Source organism: Cherax quadricarinatus, chromosome 22, assembly GCF_038502225.1.
Source record: "Cherax quadricarinatus isolate ZL_2023a chromosome 22, ASM3850222v1, whole genome shotgun sequence".
Taxonomy (NCBI): domain Eukaryota; kingdom Metazoa; phylum Arthropoda; class Malacostraca; order Decapoda; family Parastacidae; genus Cherax; species Cherax quadricarinatus.
Window position 1 is genome coordinate 23,848,091 of NC_091313.1, and position 20,610 is coordinate 23,868,700.

Below are 20,610 nucleotides of genomic sequence, written 5' to 3' on the forward strand. Positions count from 1 at the left end.
GTTAATGGTTCACAGAGTTCCATTTTGCATTCCTTAAGAACCCTTGAAAAAAACCTCATCAGGACCGGGCGACTTATTTTGCTTCAGTCTGTCTATCTGCTTCACAACCATCTCACTGGTGACTGTGATGTTACATAATTTATCTTCTTCTAGCCCACTGTAAAAATTAATTACTGGAATATTGTAAGTGTCTTCCTGTGTAAAAACTGAGAGAAAATAATTATTTAAAATCAAGCACATTTCATTCTCTCTCTCTCTCTCTCTCTCTCTCTCTCTCTCTCTCTCTCTCTCTCTCTCTCTCTCTCTCTCTCTCTCTCTCTCTCTCTCTCTCTCTCTCTCTCTCTCTCAATATCGCTTCCTCTCACTGATATTATTTCCGTTATTTACTGGGAAACCTTTGACGTGGTAATGTGAGATAGTGATCGACGCAGCGGCTCCATGTTTACCTGCTCTTGTCCCAGATAATTCTAAAAGCTGGGGTGACGTAAGTTCCTTGGGAAGGATGTGTGCACGCTTCATTCTCTCTCCCTCTCTCTATCTTTCTCTCTATCTTTCTCTCTATCTTTCTCTCTATCTTTCTCTCTATCTCTCCACCACTCCTCTTCCTCCCTCACTTTCACCAACCACTCGTACGGGATCAAAGCCAAATTCCCTGATTCCCGCCACGCTCGATTCCCATTCCAGCGGCAGTGTGCTGTGAACGAGCGAAGGGTACGCTTGTGTTCCAGTGAGCTGCCTGACCCTCTCTGGCTCTCTCTCTCTCTCTCTTTCTCTCTCTATCTCTCCTTGTTCTCATCATTTTCAAGTGATGTTCACACTCCTACTAACTGCTTGTTTAGAAGCAACCAGACAAGCATTACTGAAGCTTCCAGAGATATTCACACAGTGACCTACATATGTGCTGGACTCTCGTGTTTGTGTGTGTGTTATTGTGGACCAGAAGTTTGGGTGTGTAAGCCGTGTTTAGACGTGGGATAAACTTTACATACCAGGAAAAACATGCCAACAAGATTATATCTCTTCCGAAGTCGATCTCATTGCTTTGTACCTCGTGTGGTTTACTGCTTGGCTGTTAATGTGACTGTGTTAGATTATATTCTTAAAGATGGAAAAGTCTTGAGACAGTGTTAATGTGATTGTGCTTAACTTGACTCACGATATCGTAATGTAGTTAAAAAAGTGCAATGTTAATGATTCTGTGTTTAAAAAATACTTAGCATTTTTAACATCGTAACTAAAACGATGTTGGATTATAACATTTTAAAGAGGCAGTGTCAAAGAGATCAGGTGACTGAAAAATCTAAGGCATATCAACATCAGTAAAAATAACTGTTAGAAACTCTGCGTACGAAAGGCCATTATACTCTTAAAGAACCTTGATGTTGACATGGAAGATGTTATACCAGTGTTAGAAAACCTTGTTGTTAACATGGGAGATGTTATACTAATGTTAGATGATAACGATTTTAAAATGCGAGATATGATAGAACTTTAATAGGGCGTTAAAGTGCAAGATATATTACAGGACTGTTAATGAATATTGGCGGAATCAGAGAAACACAAGATATAAGTTGTAAAATCTATGAAAATGTGCTGCTAGAAGGGGAAGCAAAACACATTACAGTCACAGGCATAGTAAAGGGTCACAGTGCACTCCCTTCAAGGAGAGGGTGCCATGATGCCGGCAAAGGACTTTAATACAAGACGTTAGAACTACCCTACCCTGAATCAACCTGAAAATTCCAAACTGACCATGCGCAGTGAAACGTCTATACTTACTAATAGTTGACAGAGCACTTACGCCTGTGGCTTATGCATCGAATACATTTTTCATTGGAATACGTAAAACATCGGTACTCTGAGTATTGACCAAGAACTCAACGATTTGAAGAAAATGTCTTGGTAATGGTGGCACTTCGTCAGTCAGGAGAGAGAGAAAAGTGTCTCCTGACATGTGTCCTCGTGCTTGTCGTCCTCTGATTGGTGCACGATAGATATAATGTTAGGTGAACCATAGAACTGACGAGGGGAAAAAACTGGTGCGTTGAAGTGTCCGTGAAACCAAAGAACTCATGGATGCAAAAAGGGGAATGTACCAGAGTATAGTCGTACCAGAACTGCTATATGGGTGTGAAGCATGAGTTTTAAACGTTGCAGTGTAAAGGAAGGTAGAGACAGTGGAGACATCGTGTCTGAGGGCAATGTGTGGTGTAAATATTATGCAGAGAATTTGGAGCTTGGGAATTAATAGATGTGGAATTGCCAAAAACTTTAATTAATAAGAGGGTCGAAGAGAGTTAAGGAGATTCAGACATTTAGAGAGGATGGGATCAAAATAGTATAACTAGGAATGTGTATAAATCTGAGGGGAAGATAAGGATAAATAGGTGATTTCCCAAGAAAGGTTGGAGGGACTGGGGAAGGAGGGGGATAAAAGAGGCTTAAGTTGTAAGACTTTGAACGTCCAATAGGCTTGTGTGAGCTTGTTAAATAAAAGTGAGTAAAGGAAACTGAGTGTTATAAGTTGACGGGGTTTTTTATTAGCGCGAGCAAAATAACATTTATTGAGAGATTTAGGGAAGCCAGTTTGCTGGATTTGAGTCCTTGAAGTGGGAAGTTCAGCGCCTGCACTCTGGAAGTACCTGGAGTTTACCTGGAGAGGGTTTCGGGGGTCAACGCCCCCGCGGCTCGGTCTGAGACCAGGCCTCGTGGTGGATCTGGGTCTGATCAACCAGGTTGTTACTGCTGCCCGCACGCAAACTGACGTACGAACCACAGCCCGGTTGGTCAGGTATTGACTTTGGGTGCCTGTCCAGTGCCTTCTTGAAGACAGCCAGGGGTCTATTGGTAATCCCCCTTATGTATGCTGGGAGGCAGTTGAACAGTCTTGGGCCCCAGACACTTATTATGTTGTCTCAGCAATTTAGGAGCCTTATCGTACTTATAGAAAAGATTGTAGTTCGAAGGGCCATCTGAACTGTGATATCAGCATTCTCGTGGCAAGACATCGATTGTCGTGCCAAATAGGTAAAACTTGCGATTTTGGTTTAAGTAGCAACGCTCTTCTTGCCTATAATATAATCTAAAACTTGTGTATGCGATAATTTAGCAAAAATCATTCAGAACCTAACGAAAAAATATATTTAATTGTGTTTCTTTATTATTAAATTATTGTAAACTTTTCTAAAATATATTTAGCTGGATTAGGCTAAATTAAATTGTGCTAGTTATAATAAGATGTTACGTAATTTTTCGAAGGTTCTTTTGGTACAAAATTATTAATTTTTACATTAACATAAATGAAAAATGTATCTTTATATATATATATATATATATATATATATATATATATATATATATATATATATATATAATGTGTGTGTGTGTATGTGCAACACAAGCCATGGGGGTGGAAATTTTTAGCTCAAGTACTTTCACACTTCTCAGTACGTCATCAGGAGCTATGCAATGTTGCAAGACAGCAACTGAAGGAATGAAGGGAAGAGTTTTTCCTCAGAGCAGCTCAGTGTGGGTTTGACACTTCCCTGTTTGACAGGCTGGAAGCCTGGTCCAGCAACTGGCTCCTCGAATTTAACACCGCTAAATGCAAAGTCATGAAGATCGGGGAAGGGCAAAGAAGACCACAGACAGAGTACAGGCTAGGTGGCCAAAGACCGTAAACCTCACTCAAGGAGAAAGATCTTGGAGTGAGTATAATACCGATCAAATCTCCTGAGGCGCACATCAACCAGGTAACGGTTACAGCATATGGGTGCCTGACAAACCTGAGAATAGTGTTCCGATGCCTCAGGAAGGAATCGTTCAAGGCTATACACCGTGGTCGTCAGGCCTATATTTTAGTATGTAGCATCAGTTTGGAACCCACACCTGGTGATACACGTCAAGAAATTAGAGAAAGTGCAAAAGTTTGCAACAAGATTAGTCCCAGAACTAAGGGAATGTCCTACGAAGTAAGGTTAAGGGAAATTGGCCTGACGACATTGGAAGACAGGAGGGTTAAGGGAGACATGATAACGACATATAAAATACTGCGAGGAATTGACAAGTTGGACGAAGACAGAATGTTCCAGAGATGGGACACAGAAACAAGGGGTCACAATTGGAAGTTGACGACTCAGGCGAGTCGAAGGGATGTTAAGAAGTATTTCTTTAGTCAGAGCTGTCAGGAAGTGGAATAGTCTATCAAGTGACGTAGTGGAGGCAGGAACCAAACATAGTTTTAAGACGAGGTATGAAAAATCTCATGGAGCATGTAGAGTGACCTAGTAACGGTCAGTGGAGAGGCGGGGCCAGGAGCTATGTATCGACCCCTGCAACCACAAATAGGCGAGAACAAATAGGTGAGTACACACACATACATAACACACACTCAAGAGACCAAGTGTCTATCGACAAGTGCCTTTAACAACTAGTAACTAACATTACACAACACCGTGGACGTTAATGATCTCCCAAAGGGAAAAAAGAGTCTCACGTGTCCCACTTCTCTGGTAAACAACTGGAGAGTGAGAGAGAGAGAGAGAGAGAGAGAAAGAGTGGAAGAGGGAGAGAGAGAGGGGGAGGGAGATGGAGAGAGAGATAGGGGAGGGAGAGAGGGAGGGGGAGGGGGAGGGAGAGGGAGAGATACAAACACGAAAAAGGAGTTCAACCCTAACAAAGGTGAGATCCTGAAAATGGGTGAGGAAGAAGCGAGGGGAACCGAGAACAGCGTGCTGAGGGGGCAGTCATCCCTTTGCATAAATAATCTCCAGAAGTAAGTCACTTTGTCTGGCTCTTTTTTGGAGTTATCTTAGGTAATTTACACTATGTTTGATAATTATTCTTGCATGCAAAGCAACCACTGTGAGAAATATAGTGAACTTTCAAGCGCTTTCGTGATTTCTCATATTATGAAGGCCCTTTTTTTTACACAGATTAAGTTCATTATTTTTTCATAGTGTTTGTTTTGCATATTGTGATATCTGTATTGTGATATTATTGCATAATTATACTTACGTGTACCTTTACTTAAATAAACTAAATAAAGTGCATAACCTCAGTGACATGGGTGAGACCAGTAATTCTCAAAATAGCATTCAGGTTTCTATAATTTTAGGACACCAACACACAATGTACCGATGTTCCAACCTCGAGTATGTAGCCCAAGTGTGGAGCCCCCACCTAGCCAAGCACCAGCAGCAAGTCACAAATATACTCATTTAAGTTGTATATTTATATTTATCATTACATTAGAGTAGAAGAATGGAGGAAGAAGAATACACAGGCAACAACGTAAAGTACATTTATTAGGAACTTAACAGGTTAGAATAAAATGCATATAACGAGATTATTATCACAACTTTAATAATAGCAACGAAGATAAAAGTAACGAAAGATAACAGTGAAACATATTTACCCTTCGTTTTCCATCTCCTGTATCATTTCTCACCCCTCTCTATACCTCTCCATCTCTCTCCATCATTTCTCACCCTCTCCTCTCCCCCTCCCTCTATTCATTCTCCCTTCCACACGCCATTGACTAACACTCAAAACTCCTACAGTTTCCATTCATTGAATTCCTTTCTCTAGCCCCTCTGTTTTTTTATTGTTTGGAGAGATATTACTTCACGTGGAAGAGGTGGAAGTGGAAGGCTGGAGTGGCCATGGAAAACGTGGGAAGGTGGCGGGAATCCTGGAATGGTGATAAATTGTTGTTGTCTGAAGTTTTAATTCCTTTTCAAATTTGACTCTCTAGTTATGATCTTTTTTAAAAACTATCTCGTTTTTTTTCTAGGTTTTGTAGGGGAAAAATAAATTGTTTTTCCCAGATTCTGCCTTAAGTTATCGTGTTATAATCATGGTTAAGTTTTAAGCTTGGGGCACGTTGGAGACATACCTGTGACCGCTTCGAATGTTCGTCTACTCTCGAAGTGCGACCTGAGTCACACCTTTGTTGCTGAATATTTGATGTACCAGGCTGTTTCTGCTAGCGGAACGCAGGCCTGCAGAGCTACCACAGTCTGGTTGATCTGATTCTCAGGATCCAGAGGTTGTGCTGAATGTGACTTCAAGCTCCAGTCTTCTTGAACGAGGAAGAGACTTGTTAAATGATGAAAACACTTGTTGAAGGAGGAAAGGACTTTTTGAAGGAGGAATACTTTCCTGACGGCGATACGGGCTTGTTGTAGGAGAAAGATACACGCTGAAGGAGGAAGAGCCTAACTAAAGGAGAAAGAAGATCGTCATTTTGCTGGTGACGCTGGCGATGGAACCACCACAGCACCATGCGTGCTCGGTCAGTGCAGCTGATGACTTCCTGGTGGGTGGTGGGCGTGTGGGCGGCGCTGGGGATCACTACGGGAGTGATCAGTGTGGTGACTGTCCTGCAGCCTTCCTGGTACGTCAGGTATTCCCTCATCCACGCCCAGCAGGCCAGAGGAGTCTCCTTCCAGGTGAGTACTTCCATTTTTTTTTAACTCAATGGAAGAACAAAATGTGTTGCTTCCCCTTTCACCCTTTGTGTCTCAGTGTACACGGTATATTCACCTAGTATATTCTCAGTGCTAGTGTACAGGTAAACTGCGGCCTTACTGACCATCGTGAGGTCAAGAGGTCTTAAATCTCATAAACGATGCAAACTTTAAGGGAGAATTATTTTAGAGCGAACCAAAGAGCAGAGATTTACTTTGCTGTGTGTAAATCCTATCGACCGCATGTGGGTCACTAAGGGTGCACATCACCTATACACTATCAGCGTATATATACTAAGTGAAATATACCTCCCGGTGTATATACTAGGAGAGACTTGCATCTGTCGGTGTATATACTAAGAGGGATTTGCATCTCTCGGTGTATATATCCTATTTTTCTTTTATCTATAATGGCGTTTTATTGAGAACGAAATTTTTGAGAGCTTGCAACAGAGCTACGTTTTATATATGGTAATTGGTCTTGGTTTTGAAACTTCTTCGCTACTGTATTTAGGAAGAAGCGCTAAATCCATAGGGGTCATGCAGCGCCTAGAGAATAGGAGGGAACCAAGTTCGAACCAAGGAACGTAAGAATAGGTCCAGTTCCTTGGATCAAGAGCCCCTCGCCGACATCACGGAACCTCCCATTGAGGAGATGACACTGCGTCAGTCTTGGACTGCAACACAATTGTCCTCAAAGCTTTGTTAAATTATACCATGAATTAAGGAAAGATTCCAAACTCACCTTACGAAACAGACAGAGCAAATGCGATAGTAATTATGGACACGGTAAGATTGTAATTGAAAAATGAACATGTTATCAGAAGACGGGAGGAATTTATGTGCCTCTTAAACGAAACTCGAGTACCGACAAATAACCCGGTCTAAGTCGGACCGAAACGTCGTCGGAAGCTCCTTTCTCCTATGTGCGAGTTATTTGTATATTGTTCCAGTCATGGTATTGTACCTTTTTGCTCTGTCGGTACTATAATGCATCAACAAATTCAGTGATCGTGATTATAACGGAGAAGCTTCAAGCTGCATGAAGCAAAAACTTCTTTATAATCATACTGATTGAAGCAAAGTAAGCTGATGCCTCCTAATAGAAGTTTTGTAACCAAGAACAAAATTTTCAACGACAAGTTGAGAGACTCAGTTATTTTCCACTTAGTAACTAATAATGTAACTTCACTGTACACTTTAGCTTGTTATTTTTATAACTCTGAGATTTATAACTATCCAAGAAATTGTAGTAATCCTATTCTTCCTTGACCCATTTAATCCAGACGCTGCATGACCCCTACAGGTTTAGAACTTCCCCTTGGTTATAACAGTACCAGGTAATAACAATAATAAAATTATAAATAATAATAATTAATCTTAATTTTAAAGGTTGTTGTGTCTACAGTGGGACCTCTGGGCTTCTGTCGCTTAGCAGCTGTAGACACCAGTCAAGTGTCCCACACCATCCCTAGGAGACACAGTACCGTCATCACACCGCCAACTTCGAAAACCCTCGACCCGTACGAAGGAATGACCACCACCACTACTCCGCCTGGGACGTCGCAAACACCTGCGGTCTTCACAATGTCTCCTGAACTCTTTCCGCCGAGCACAGCGTCGCCAGGTGCTAGTCAGGAGACAAGGCCTACTAATGTTTCCCTGTGGGAGCTAACGCCCCAGGGTGGTCTTGACACTACGTTATCCTTAGAGAGTGATCTCAAACATACTCCCTCAGCGAGTTCCACCGTGCAAGGCGCGACGGAAGATGCTCCCGTTGATGGAAGGCAGTCATTCGATGTCTTAAGAGCCTTCACGAGCACTGATAAGGATGTTACGGACGAGAAGCAAGACACAAAGAATGTTCTCTTACACGTGAACGGAAGTTACGAGGAGGTCGTAGAGCAAGAAAAAGATAACTCGAGTATACCTCACTTTCAGGAGGAAAAACTGGTACTGAGTGAACTTGGGGATGTTAAAAAAACGCAGGAAATGTCAGAACATGAGACCACCATTACGGATGTGAGAAATACAACTCGATATATCCAAGGGGGTAACACTGGGCAGGAGGTCAATAATAGGATAAGAATGACTATCGCAAACATCGACACAGACGTAGGTGGATCCGCAGAACACAAGAACACCACCGTAAAGAAAAACAGCAGAAGGAAGAATAGGAATAGAAAGAGGAAAAAGAAAAACAGAAGAAAGAAAACAAAGTCGAGAAAGCAATCATTGGTGTCAGTGGGTCGTCGGAGAGGTGAGTTTGATGAGCCTAACCCCTCGAACAGAACATCTCTTCAGTTGACGTTGGACGTAGCTAAGTTGAGATCTGGCAACCTGAAACCTGGCAAAGCTAAGAAGAGCTCCGATCAGCTGGTATCTGGCAAAATAAAGTCGAGGTCTAGTCGTATACAGTCTAGTGAAGCTATTGCCAGGTCTGATAAGTTGGCATCTGGAAAAGCTAAGAAGAATTCTGGTCAGATGGTGTTTGAAAAAGCTACGGTGACCCCCAGCGCTGAAGAACTGTTCTTCGCCGAGTTTCTTGTTCAACAAGAACAGCGGAAGAGTTATCACGATATTCTCGGTAAGTATGTTTCCAAATACACAGTTGATTAACAGAATCGGATAAGGATATGGTTAGGGATGAACGTGGAGTGATGAAAGCAGACACAGAGGATAGGATAGGAAGGGGCTGACAGAAGTAAATATGGACAGAGCGAGAGATGAGCAGGGACTAACAGTAGAAGACGACTGAAGAAAATGATAATTGGGAGACGAAAACAATAAAATAAAATAGATAACAGAAATTAATATATCTTCGTGGGAAGCTAACGGCTCCTATATAAAACATTTTTAATAAAGTTGGTAGAATTACCGACAATATGTAAAGTAAAAGGACACAAGTGCAACTAATGTGACATTTATTGTGGCAACGTTTCGCTCTCCAGGAGCTTTATCAAGCCATTACATGGCTTGATAAAGCTCCTGGAGAGCGAAACGTTGCCACAATAAATGTCACATTAGTTGCACTTGTGTCCTTTTACTTTACAAAACATTTTTAATTGTAAACATTTTTCAGTGCTGATTCTTCGATTAATTTCCGTTTTTTCAAATTAACAGTTTGTTATTGTGCGTTTTAGTGTTTACTATTTTCACCTACGATTAATATATAATACATTTTTAATTAATAATTATATAAAACGTCCTGTTAGAATAGGAGAAAACTGAATGGAATCTGCGATATTTTTGTCAATATTGATTTTATCATTATCTGTTTAACACTTAGGCTGTTGCTGTTCCACCAGTTCTTGAATATGTTGAAGACTGTAAGACATCAGGGCAGTTTTCCAACACATTACCTATGTGTTGAAAAACACATAGGTAATGTATTTTTCATTAGGCAAATACATTATCATATATCAATGATGACCCACAGACTGAAAAATATTTTCCCTCCGCGGCTTACATTGTACAAGCAATGTAATTCTCACCTCTATAACTCATATCTGGCTAACTGATTTCCTTGAATGCTTTCACAATCAATTTTGTGTCCACACTCCAGTAGCAGCTACAGTGCCATAGACCACTCTCCTTCCCTGTTCCTACTTCTCAGTGCTTCCTTAACATACTTCCTCTGACCCTTTCTAGGATGTCTCCTGCATCTAATTCCAGTAATCTCAGATTGTTAAATCCTCTTAATCAATCTTCCTACTGTAGTTCCACGCTGCAAAATCAAACCACATCAACAATCCCTCTTCCACTTTTTGAGTCATAACCTTCATTCCGCCACTCACTCTTCTAATTTCTTCATTCTCTGCGTAATAGTCAAGCAACAAATCGATCCCAGACTTATGACAACTGCCACAAGATTCCTCTTGACGCTCCAGTATTCATAGACAATTTCTCGCACACATGCAAAAACGTCAACATCCCATTGCTCTGATACGTACCCCATTTGTTTGCATTCATTGCCATGCTTCTTTTCAAATAATCCTCGACATTGGAACTTTTCTCCCTCTATAATAACGTTTACCCTATTTCCTCTCTGATAATTTATTATAAGTGTTAACAGAGTAATTCTCCCTATCATTATGCTAAGGCCTACTGGCTCTCATGGCCTTTAAGGCCAAATCCTACGTCCTCTGTAAATATCATATAAGATTTAGTCTCTAACGTTGCTAGAAATTAGAATACACTTTCAGTGTGAATGTACAGAGAGATACAAACCTTTCGGATAAGTCGTAGTTAAGTTTAAGGCCTATGACCTGTTCGATGGCCATTAGAAGAGCAATACGGCTAGTAACCATCCAAAAAAATGTGTTAGAGACGATGTATGTAATACTGACATAGATAAAGAGAGACAGATGAAACGTTTGGTAAATTTATTACGCAGACGTTTCCATAACAAAGTTACGTAGCGTTGCTTAAGTCTCTTTTATACAAAGAATGATTTAATAAATTAAAACAGATCAGGGTAAACTTTCAGTGATTATACACGGAGATGTGCACACTGTAATATGTGCATAATATGTGTGCTTTAAATTATCTTTATTATTATTATCATATATATATTATATATATTTATATATATATATATATATATATATATATATATATATATATATATATATATATATATATATATATATATATATATATATATATAATGTACAGCTCAGTGAAAAAAGGGAATTACCTTAAACTCAGTGTATATATACGAAAAATATACATCTTTCGGGATTTATACCTAGATGGTATATAGTCTTTATTTATTTCTTTATCTCCATAATCACAAAATACATAAACCCATATATTACTTGAGTTTTATCTATTATAATTTATCGAGGAATATTTTAGAAAAAGCATTTAAGGCTTACTGTCCAACTTTTTTTTCCTCAACTTTTTTCTCTTGTTGGCAAGATTCGTGTGCAGTCAAGCACGAGACACAATCGATTGCCGATAGACAGAGCAGGCGAGCGTGAGGTGCTCGTGCCTGACATCTCAGGTGTATATTACACACCTGCACTTCTTGCACCAGGTGTATATAACATCGGCAGTTTTTGTGCCTGCACCTATTATGACAGGCGTACATTACACATGACTCTATTTGCTTTCAGAAAAGAGAGAGAGTGCAGAGAGCAGCTTTGATTGCGGTTACAATTGCTCGTTATATTTGCATCATGTTAACTGGCCGTGCCTATATCATTAGTAAACATGCACTCAGGGTACGAGGACCGGGTGCAGTGGTGGCGCTGCTAGGCTGCGTTGCTGGTAATTAGTCGGGATTTTAGTGGGGTAAAGAGAGGCGGATGAATGTATATTGATGTTTGTTTTGTGTAGGCGTTGTTCTGTTGTGTGTCTGTGTGTGTGTTTTGTGTGTGTTTTGTGTGTGTGTTGTGTGTGTGTGTGTGTGTGTGTGTGTGTGTGTGTGTGTGTGTGTGTGTGTGTGTGTGTGTGTGTGTGTGTGTGTGTGTGTGTGTGTTGACCAAGTCATTGATGTGAGGAATTTAACAAAAGCGATTTGAGTGGTATATATATTTTTAAAGCGTGTATTTAATCGGCGAATTCTGTATTGTTCCCAAATTCTTTTCACTTAAATATGAAAATACTGAACACTGTTTAATAACGTCCATATGGATCATTTAGGAGATAGACTCAAATTCGCTCCTCACGATCTTGCCTCAATTATTTTGTACAGCGTGACCATGTCTCCCCTTAATACACATTCTACATTCGTGAAATAGAGTTCCTCAGTCTTCCCGTAATTCCAGCCTCTCAGCACCGGCACGAGTGTTGCGCTGAACCTCTGAGCTTAATCTAGTCTTGCTGTGTCATCCACTTGGCGTGGGCTCAATACTACCGTAGTGCTGCATGCCCAAGGATTAGCTTTGCATATGATATAACTAAGATTTGCAAGATTCTCTGTCAAGGTTTTTGAAGGTTGTACTTATTTTATCACGCCTGATGCTCGCCACCGCTTTTAATCTCTTTTCTTGCGTTTCCGGAGATAAGTTAATATAATGCTAGCTCGCAGGCAGTTTTCTTTACCCGACATCTGGTCTCTTTCCTTTACTCTGGACTCGCTGGGGGCGGATATCTAAGTAGCTACATGCTGAACCATTCCTGCAACATACCCAACTGTAATTCAAGTTCCTTCAGATGTTCTTCGCTTGTATTCTTCATTAGGATTGAATCATTAGCAGCCTGTAACATACAGGACTTCCTGTCCGAGGGAATTTACTATACCATACACAGCAGAGGGCCTACGACATCAGTCTGAGGGACTTTGATACATTCATGATGTTTTGAGAGCGCTATGTCAATGTCTTCCCTCTGGAGACTGAGAGGTAATCATATTTGATTCAGTGAAGGACAGGGTAGCTACTGCTCCAAGAATCAAGAAAACTCCCTGGCACAAAGGCTCTTGAAGGCTCAGTTGTGCATTATATCGTTAAATACCTCATGGCAGTTCACTTTTAGTGATTTACCTTCACTTTTAGTGTTTACCTTTTTCAGGTCTACTGTGCCTATACCAATAAGGCCTGGTCTCTGACCAGGCCGCCAGAGAGATGACTTCCAGAAATCGACTAAAGCAGGCATGCGTCTGCTTTAGTAAACTGTATAATCATTTTTATCTATTATGACAATCTATTTAAGTTTTTCATCTTTTTGATCGAATTTCCTGAAATATTTTCTAATTTATTCTCTCAAACGAGAATACAAAAGCAAAGTTGTGAGAGTCTCCTCTTCCTCTTCTTGATTCGCCGGTACTCTCCTGGCCCGGGCCTTTTCCAAGTGGTAGCCCGCCTTGGCTCCCTGTCTCGGGAGTATCTCAGACTGTCGGGACCAACTCTCCCCAGGCCTAGCCACATTTCCCGCCCTCACAGGGCTCGTACGGAGAAGCTAGGTCTCTCTGGTCTGCCATCTCTGCCCCAAGGGGGCTAATGGGAATGGCAGTCTTGTGAGCTGCAAGCTCTGGCTCAGGCACCTACCCTGCCCTAGAAGAGCTGGGCATGGTATCGATCGTTGTGAGAGTGATGTTTGTATGAACGTCTTGATTAAAAGTCTTCAATGTTTATATATATAACGTGTTTATATATTCACCATGTTTATATCTCCCCAAGATTACATACCTTCAATATTTCTATATCTATTGCTTAACGCTTCCTTTTTTATTATAATATATATCTATAATGTTTACATGTTTATTGTGTTTATAGCTATTTCAGAACCATTCTTCATAATTTACCCACTCAAAAAGTAAATTAATGAAACTTGACTGAATATGCTAACGCTTGAGCATGGCAAGTAGCTACGAAATGAATATTCATACTTGGCAGCCAACCTGGAGTATGTTAAACCAGTATAACTTCCAGGACGCAGCGTATTCACGTTGATTTGTCTGACGATCAGGGAAGTGTCGCAGTCATAACCGCTGAACTTATATATGATATGGCCTTGCTTGGTGTGTATGTGTGTGTGTACGTATTTGTGTGCGTGTTTGTGTACGTATGTGTTTACGTGTATTGGGGTGGGGGGATAGAGTTTTGCAGGACAGATTTAGCTGGATTTTCTTGGCATTTTAAATCTTATGATAAAACCTTATTTTTGCTTCCTTCGTTGTAAAAGCTTGTCTGCGGCGTCCAAGTGTTTGCTTCGAAAATCGAGGAGTAATGAGGGGATCGACCCCGCGAGTAGTAGATCGCAGTCCCACACGCTACGTATCTTACCAGAGTGCAGAATGGAACCAGGATGGAACCTTGTAGGTTCCGCGGGTTACTTTACTTTATTCACGTCTTCCTACACCAGGACTCTGCTTTTAACCACTTATTTATTCCTCTATATTTTTTTAACCTTCCCTGATATTTTGACGTTCTTTGAGTGCGTGTATTAATCTTCTGTTGTCAAAAGTTTTCTTATAAACCAATGAGTGTGTAGTTCATTCATCCCTCTCTATCCTCTCTTCTCTGTGTTTCTTAAGTTTCGTGAGGTAAAATAAATCTAAGTAAATAAATTAGATAAAAATATATTTATTAAATCCATAATAAACTCATAAAAAATATGGATTCAGTTACACTGATGCTTCAGTTTAAACAAACCAAGTGGCTGCTGGAATTTCAGCCAAAATGCTTTAGGGTCATATGAATTAGAGAGAGATATGACCGGAGGCAGAGCACAGTCTATGTAATCTCGACTTCAAATGTTAATAAAAGGAATAATATATATGTATAACATGGCAACAAACCTATCACTGGAGGTACTTATATACCATGTAACTCAGTGACAAATACAGTATTAACAAACCTCTGATTAGTATTCAGGAACTTAAACAAAGAACCCTTGATGGGTTTTATTCAAGGCATAATTTATTCCCATCAGTGAGTGTGTGGACTTAGTGTGGAGTCCCCATATGGTTAAGCATGTGCAGAAGCTCGAAGGAATATATCAGAGAGAATGACCGAAGGTACAGAGCCTGTCAACTTACAGTTCTGTAGGTGGGAAGTACAGCGAATGCTCTCTGAAGGATAGGTGAGGATGTTACAGTCCTGGAGGTAGGAAGTAGCAGAGAAGAACGAGAGGAGACATGAGTACAACGTGCGAATTATGAGGAGGAACTGATGAGGGAGATAAATAGTTGACTGAGTTATACATAACCTATATAATGGTCCGTAGACTGATTAAATTAAGAGGACCAGGGTCTAAAAGGACACAGATGAGCCATAGGGATGATAAATAAACACTCGTTCAATCTCAGAGTGGTAGGAAAGTAGAATACGTTCAGTGAGGAGTGGAGACAAATACAAACAAGTTTCTATAATAGGCCTGAAGTTGAAGAAGTTAGAAACTAGTAATGGCGATCAAAGTGGTTCAAGTTTTGGAGTCAGGAGCCGAGATTCGGTCCCCGCAAAAATAAACCGATGGGTACAAATCAGCGAGTGCACATACAAATCAAGACCTAACTCTTCCTACAGCTTTGACCACTGAATTCTCAATATTTTCGCCATTACATTGATTTAAAGTAAAATGCGCCCCCCCCACCCATCCCCGCAGCTTGAGTTGTATACGCCCTAGGAAGCATTCACGAGATAAATTTCTGTGTCATGCATGAAAGTGCATTAAAGCTATTGACGATACCTGGCAACCAATAAACCCGGGTTCGATCCCTGTGCGAGTGGAAGCTTTCGGCATGTCTCCTTACACCTTTTGCCCCTGTTCACTTGACAGTGCATAGGTACATGGGTGCTAGCCGACAGCTGTGGTTTGCATCCTGGAGAGGAGAGCCAGAGGATCCCAGTGATAATAAGCCACATTTATTAGACTGGGTTATCCTGGACTATGAACCTTTTTTCTTCAACGAGGCGGCTTAAAATAGAATACTTAGTTGATAGGGAAAAGAATGGATATTCTACAAAAAACTACTGCTGTAGTTAGTAGTAATACACCTTAATAGTACTACTACTAATACTCCAACTATTATTATTTTTAGTATAGCGACAACTACTATTACTACTTCTGCTATCACCAGTACTACTAGTATTATCACAGCTAGTATTTTGTTATCCTGTATTAAATCTACATAACATACTCTTTTAGGTGCCTATAACGTCATTGTGATCTGTCACTATTATAAAATATTTTACGTACGATAACTTACGTACTTAAAAAAAATTGGCACTAGCTGCATAATGAAGCTATTAAACAAACTACTGCAACTGCTAGCAACTACTACAGCTACTGTGCTAAAACAAGTAACGTGGATTTCTTTTTTAAATCCAAGCATACTGATTTGAACCTCCGAGAATGAACCTCTGTTCGAGGGAGAAAAATACTGGGAAATAATCACAGTGTTTTGTTGGGGTTAAGAGTCGTATAGTGCACTCTTGTACGGGAGTGAGGCACGCCATCTTCTCTCCTGGTCTGTGTTGTGCCCGTGGCGGTAGCTAGGCTGCTCCGACCTCGCTTATCGGACGGAGCATCGAGCCTCCACCACTCTTTGAACTAGTAATCCATAGGGGCTTTAGCGCTTCGTGAAATACAGTGCGATGCTCCTGACCTGGCTTCTGAGGTTTTCCTTCTTTTTTTATTTTTTTTTTTACGTGTTCTTATTCACTTGAGACTTGACAATGGCCCAAAACGGACCAAAACGTTCTCTAATGTTTCTTCACAAATTGTGGGTTATAATAATAATAATAATAATAATAATAATAATAATAATAATAATAATAATAATAATAATAATAATAATAACAATATTTGTATCGTTTTACTGGGATAATCACTTCATTTAGGTTGAACGGTGTAATAATAATAATTATAATTATTATTATTATTATTATTGAGTGATGGAGACTCGATCCTCCGACTGAAAGGCGCAAGGCAGATTAATTATACCTACCTGCACGTAGAGCAGCTTCACTCGGAACTATCATGTCACAGAACAACCCTTGAATTCGCAAGTATATCACATCTAATGTCATGAATACCAGTGTGTGTGTGTGTGTGTGTGTGTGTGTGTGTGTGTGTGTGTGTGTGTGTGTGTGTGTGTGTGTGTGTGTGTGTGTGTGTGTGTGTGTGTGTGCATGACTAATTCCTTCCATTTAAATATCGTACCACACACATTAGCATGGAATACATCGAGATTAGTTTAAATCTGTGGCTGTGTTGCTTAGAAAAAAGACATGTGGATGTGTAATAATGATAATAATAATATTATTATTATTATTATTATTATTCAGCGCCTGGGGAATGAGGGGCAATCATGCCTGATCCACAGAAAATAATAATAATAATAATAAAAATAATAACAGCAATAATAATAATAATAATAATAATAATAATAATAATAATAATGATAATAATATTATTATTATTATTATTATTATTTTAATTTACTTAATTATTTTTTCCAAGCCATCGACTACCGTCCCCGTGCACCCATCTTGCTGTGTTCTGGCGTAGGAGTGGGCGTGAGTGCCGGTTCTTCCGCAGTGTGGGTGCTGGTTGGAGTGGTGTACGGAGCCGCGGGCGTGCTGCAGGTGATTGCGGGTGTGGCGTCGCTGGCTCTGCACGCCGCCCGTGCCCACGCTCGGAGGTACGCCTTCGCCGTCTGGGTGGGCAATGTCCAGGTGGCTGTCGGTAAGTTTACGTGCCTAAGTACTCGTGACATCCATAGTTTTCTAACTTACATGAATGCGTGTGTTTTTGCATGATCTCTACGCATACGCTTTTCTTTGCTTTTTCTTGTTTTGTTTGTGTTTTTGTTTTTGTTTTGATAGAGATTAGCTCTTTGGTTTAAGTTTAATTTAATTCTTTTTGGTTTAGCCTTGCCTGTCTTAGGTTAACTTAGATACGTTAAGTCAGGTTAGGTGTTGCTGGGTTATGGGAGGTTAAGTTATTTTTGCTTAATTTATGGTGTATTAGGTTAGGTAATGCATATTTGATTAAATTATGTTAGATTAAGATCGATTAAGTTGGGTTAGATTAGGTACCAAAACTATTCCTGCTGCTACTTTTACACTAGTACTAATACTACCGCTACCACTTTTACTACTATGAACACCACTGCTACTACTACTGCGAAAAATAATACCACTATTAATGTTTCATCCATTGCTTTTACTACCACTTCAACTATATACTCTTTAGATGACAAGAATAATTATACACCACACTGTAATTTCATCATAATTACTCCCTAAGTTTCTCTCAGTCATTCTGATGCCATGTCATATACTCCCCTACAGTAATGTCCCAAGGGGTGGCGCTGGTGTTGTTTCCCCTGGGGCTGGGCTCCCCGCTGGCGCGTCGGGAGTGTGGAGGGTCGTCGTCGGTCTACTGGTCAGGGGAGTGCAGTTTTGGGTGGTCGTATATGCTGGGAGTCGTGGCTACCACCCTCGCTGCCTACTGCCCGTGCTTAGCCAGACTCACTATCTTCAGGAGATACTCCCTTAGGGAGTGGGACAGCAATTTCTTCTGAGGGACGGCTGAAGTGTGCTTGGGGCCGTCATGAAAATATTTAAGAACGTCTGGAAAGTGTAAAAGACCTTCTGGAATTGCCTTGGGAGGACTTGGAAATGTACGAGGGCCCTTTGCAAGTGTTTTGAGTCGTCTCAAAACTGTGTCCTTAGAATGTTTAGTACATCCTAGTAAATTGTAAAAGATAATAGAATTTTATTCTGCTCTCGTGAGTTGAATGGAGACATCCTGGAATTAGATGAAGTTTTGTTGCAGAAATATTCGTAATGTTTTGTTTGGTTTTTCACGGAAGGGGCCCTTCCAATTTCTTTCAATTGTGTACGAACTTACTGGAAATACTCGAGTGTAAATAGAATTGCGCAAGAACATCCTGGAACCGTGTGGTAATGCCGTGTGGATTATTCAGCTCTGGACGTCCCAAATCTATTTTAAAGGTCTTTGAATTGTATGAGTGTGCACTAAAATTGTCTGGCTATGAGCACCTAAGCAGTTAGGCGTTTTGTAAATTGCATTGAAGGTATCTACCAGGTGTCTATTAAGTGCGTAGGTGAGTACTTGCAATGTTTGTGAACGCACAGAAAATCTTTGCAGGCTTCTGGAGAGTGTCTGAGGAATATGTAGGCTCCATTGAGTGAGAGAACAGAATTGATTTAAAACGTAGTTAAAAGAGGATTTTTTTATTATTAAAATGATAATTGATTCAGGAAGTGTGTGAACAGAGCGGATAACAATTTATATCCCTCCTTGGGTATTGGATAAGTCATAGTTACTTCGAATATATTTTTTTTTTCTTGGAAGATTCACTTGAGGCTCTAAGAGATCTTAGACATTCTGAAAAAGTTTGAGTAATCACAGAACAATCTTGCAGTATGTAAATAAATTTGATTTTTCGTGAAAACAAAATATACAATATAGAGTGAGGAAGTCCCTGAGAGAGAGAAATCATCAAAATCAAGACATGTCTATATATCAAAGATTAAATTTACGCATGTCTTTATTTTACAAGCAAGACCTGTGAAGAATAATGAGTGAGAAGTTTTGAGAGAGAGCGAGAATTCAGTCAGGTGAATGTCTCTGAAAGTACGGAAAACAGACCTATTTATATAGAGGCTATAATTCACTTTTGAGGTTCAGCTCATGAATGCTTCCTCTAGTTGACTTCGTCTTCAAGTGAGAGTCTATACTAACTATAAAGAAAGTATTGTATGTCTGACAATGTATACGAAAAATAATTGTTATAATCTTTAAAAGTTGGTCAGAGATAAGTTGTCCATAAATTAGAATCGATATTTCCACCGGTGTTCAGCAGAATCTATATTCATTCTGTTATAAATTGTCTATAGCAAATTCATATATCATTTAGAGGATATGTTAATGGTTTCTGGTACTAAGGGATACTATAGGGAATATTAATATATTTATAATAAATATGCATCTCTTCTTTCCAACATTATCTTCTAGGACTTGTTTACAGCTAAAATATTATAAATACCATATCAAAATTAAAGTTATAAATTAAGCGTTTATCTGTCTATATTAGGATTCGATTTGTTCCTATAGTGATAATATACGCATACTAGATATGTACACACACAAACTGTATATTTCTAAATATAAAAGGGTATGAAATATATATATATATATATATATATATATATATATATATATATATATATATATATATATATATATATAAACACGCTAAGATAACAGGGATATCTTGCTACTCCTACTTACACTTTGGTCACACTTCACAGACACGCACATATATATATATATATATATATCTAGGTTTTTCTCCTTTTTCTAAATAGCTCTTGTTCTTTTTTATTTCTTCTATTGTCCATGGGGAAGTGGAAAAGAATCTTTCCTCCGTAAGCCATGCGTGTCGTATGAGGCGACTAAAATGCCGGGAGCAATGGGCTAGTAACCCCTTCTCCTGTATACAATTACTAAAAAAGAGAAGAAGAAAAACTTTATAAAACTGGGTTGCTTAAATGTGCGTGGATGTAGTGCGGATGACAAGAAACAGATGATTGCTGATGTTATGAATGAAAAGAAGTTGGATGTCCTGGCCCTAAGCGAAACAAAGCTGAAGGGGGTAGGAGAGTTTCAGTGGGGGGAAATAAATGGGATTAAATCTGGAGTATCTGAGAGAGTT

General features: G+C 39.8%; 1 protein-coding gene across 1 annotated transcript; it reads left to right on the forward strand.

Annotated features, from left to right (window-relative positions):
• Positions 1-689: 689 nt before the first annotated feature.
• LOC128689704 (uncharacterized) lies at positions 690-20,084 on the forward strand. Its single transcript, XM_053778087.2, has 5 exons — positions 690-727; positions 5,795-6,452; positions 7,863-9,057; positions 17,385-17,609; positions 18,218-20,084. Exons 2-5 carry the CDS (start codon positions 6,285-6,287, stop codon positions 18,448-18,450), a joined length of 1,821 nt encoding a protein of 606 aa, XP_053634062.2. The 5' UTR covers positions 690-727; positions 5,795-6,284; the 3' UTR covers positions 18,451-20,084.
• Positions 20,085-20,610: the final 526 nt, after the last annotated feature.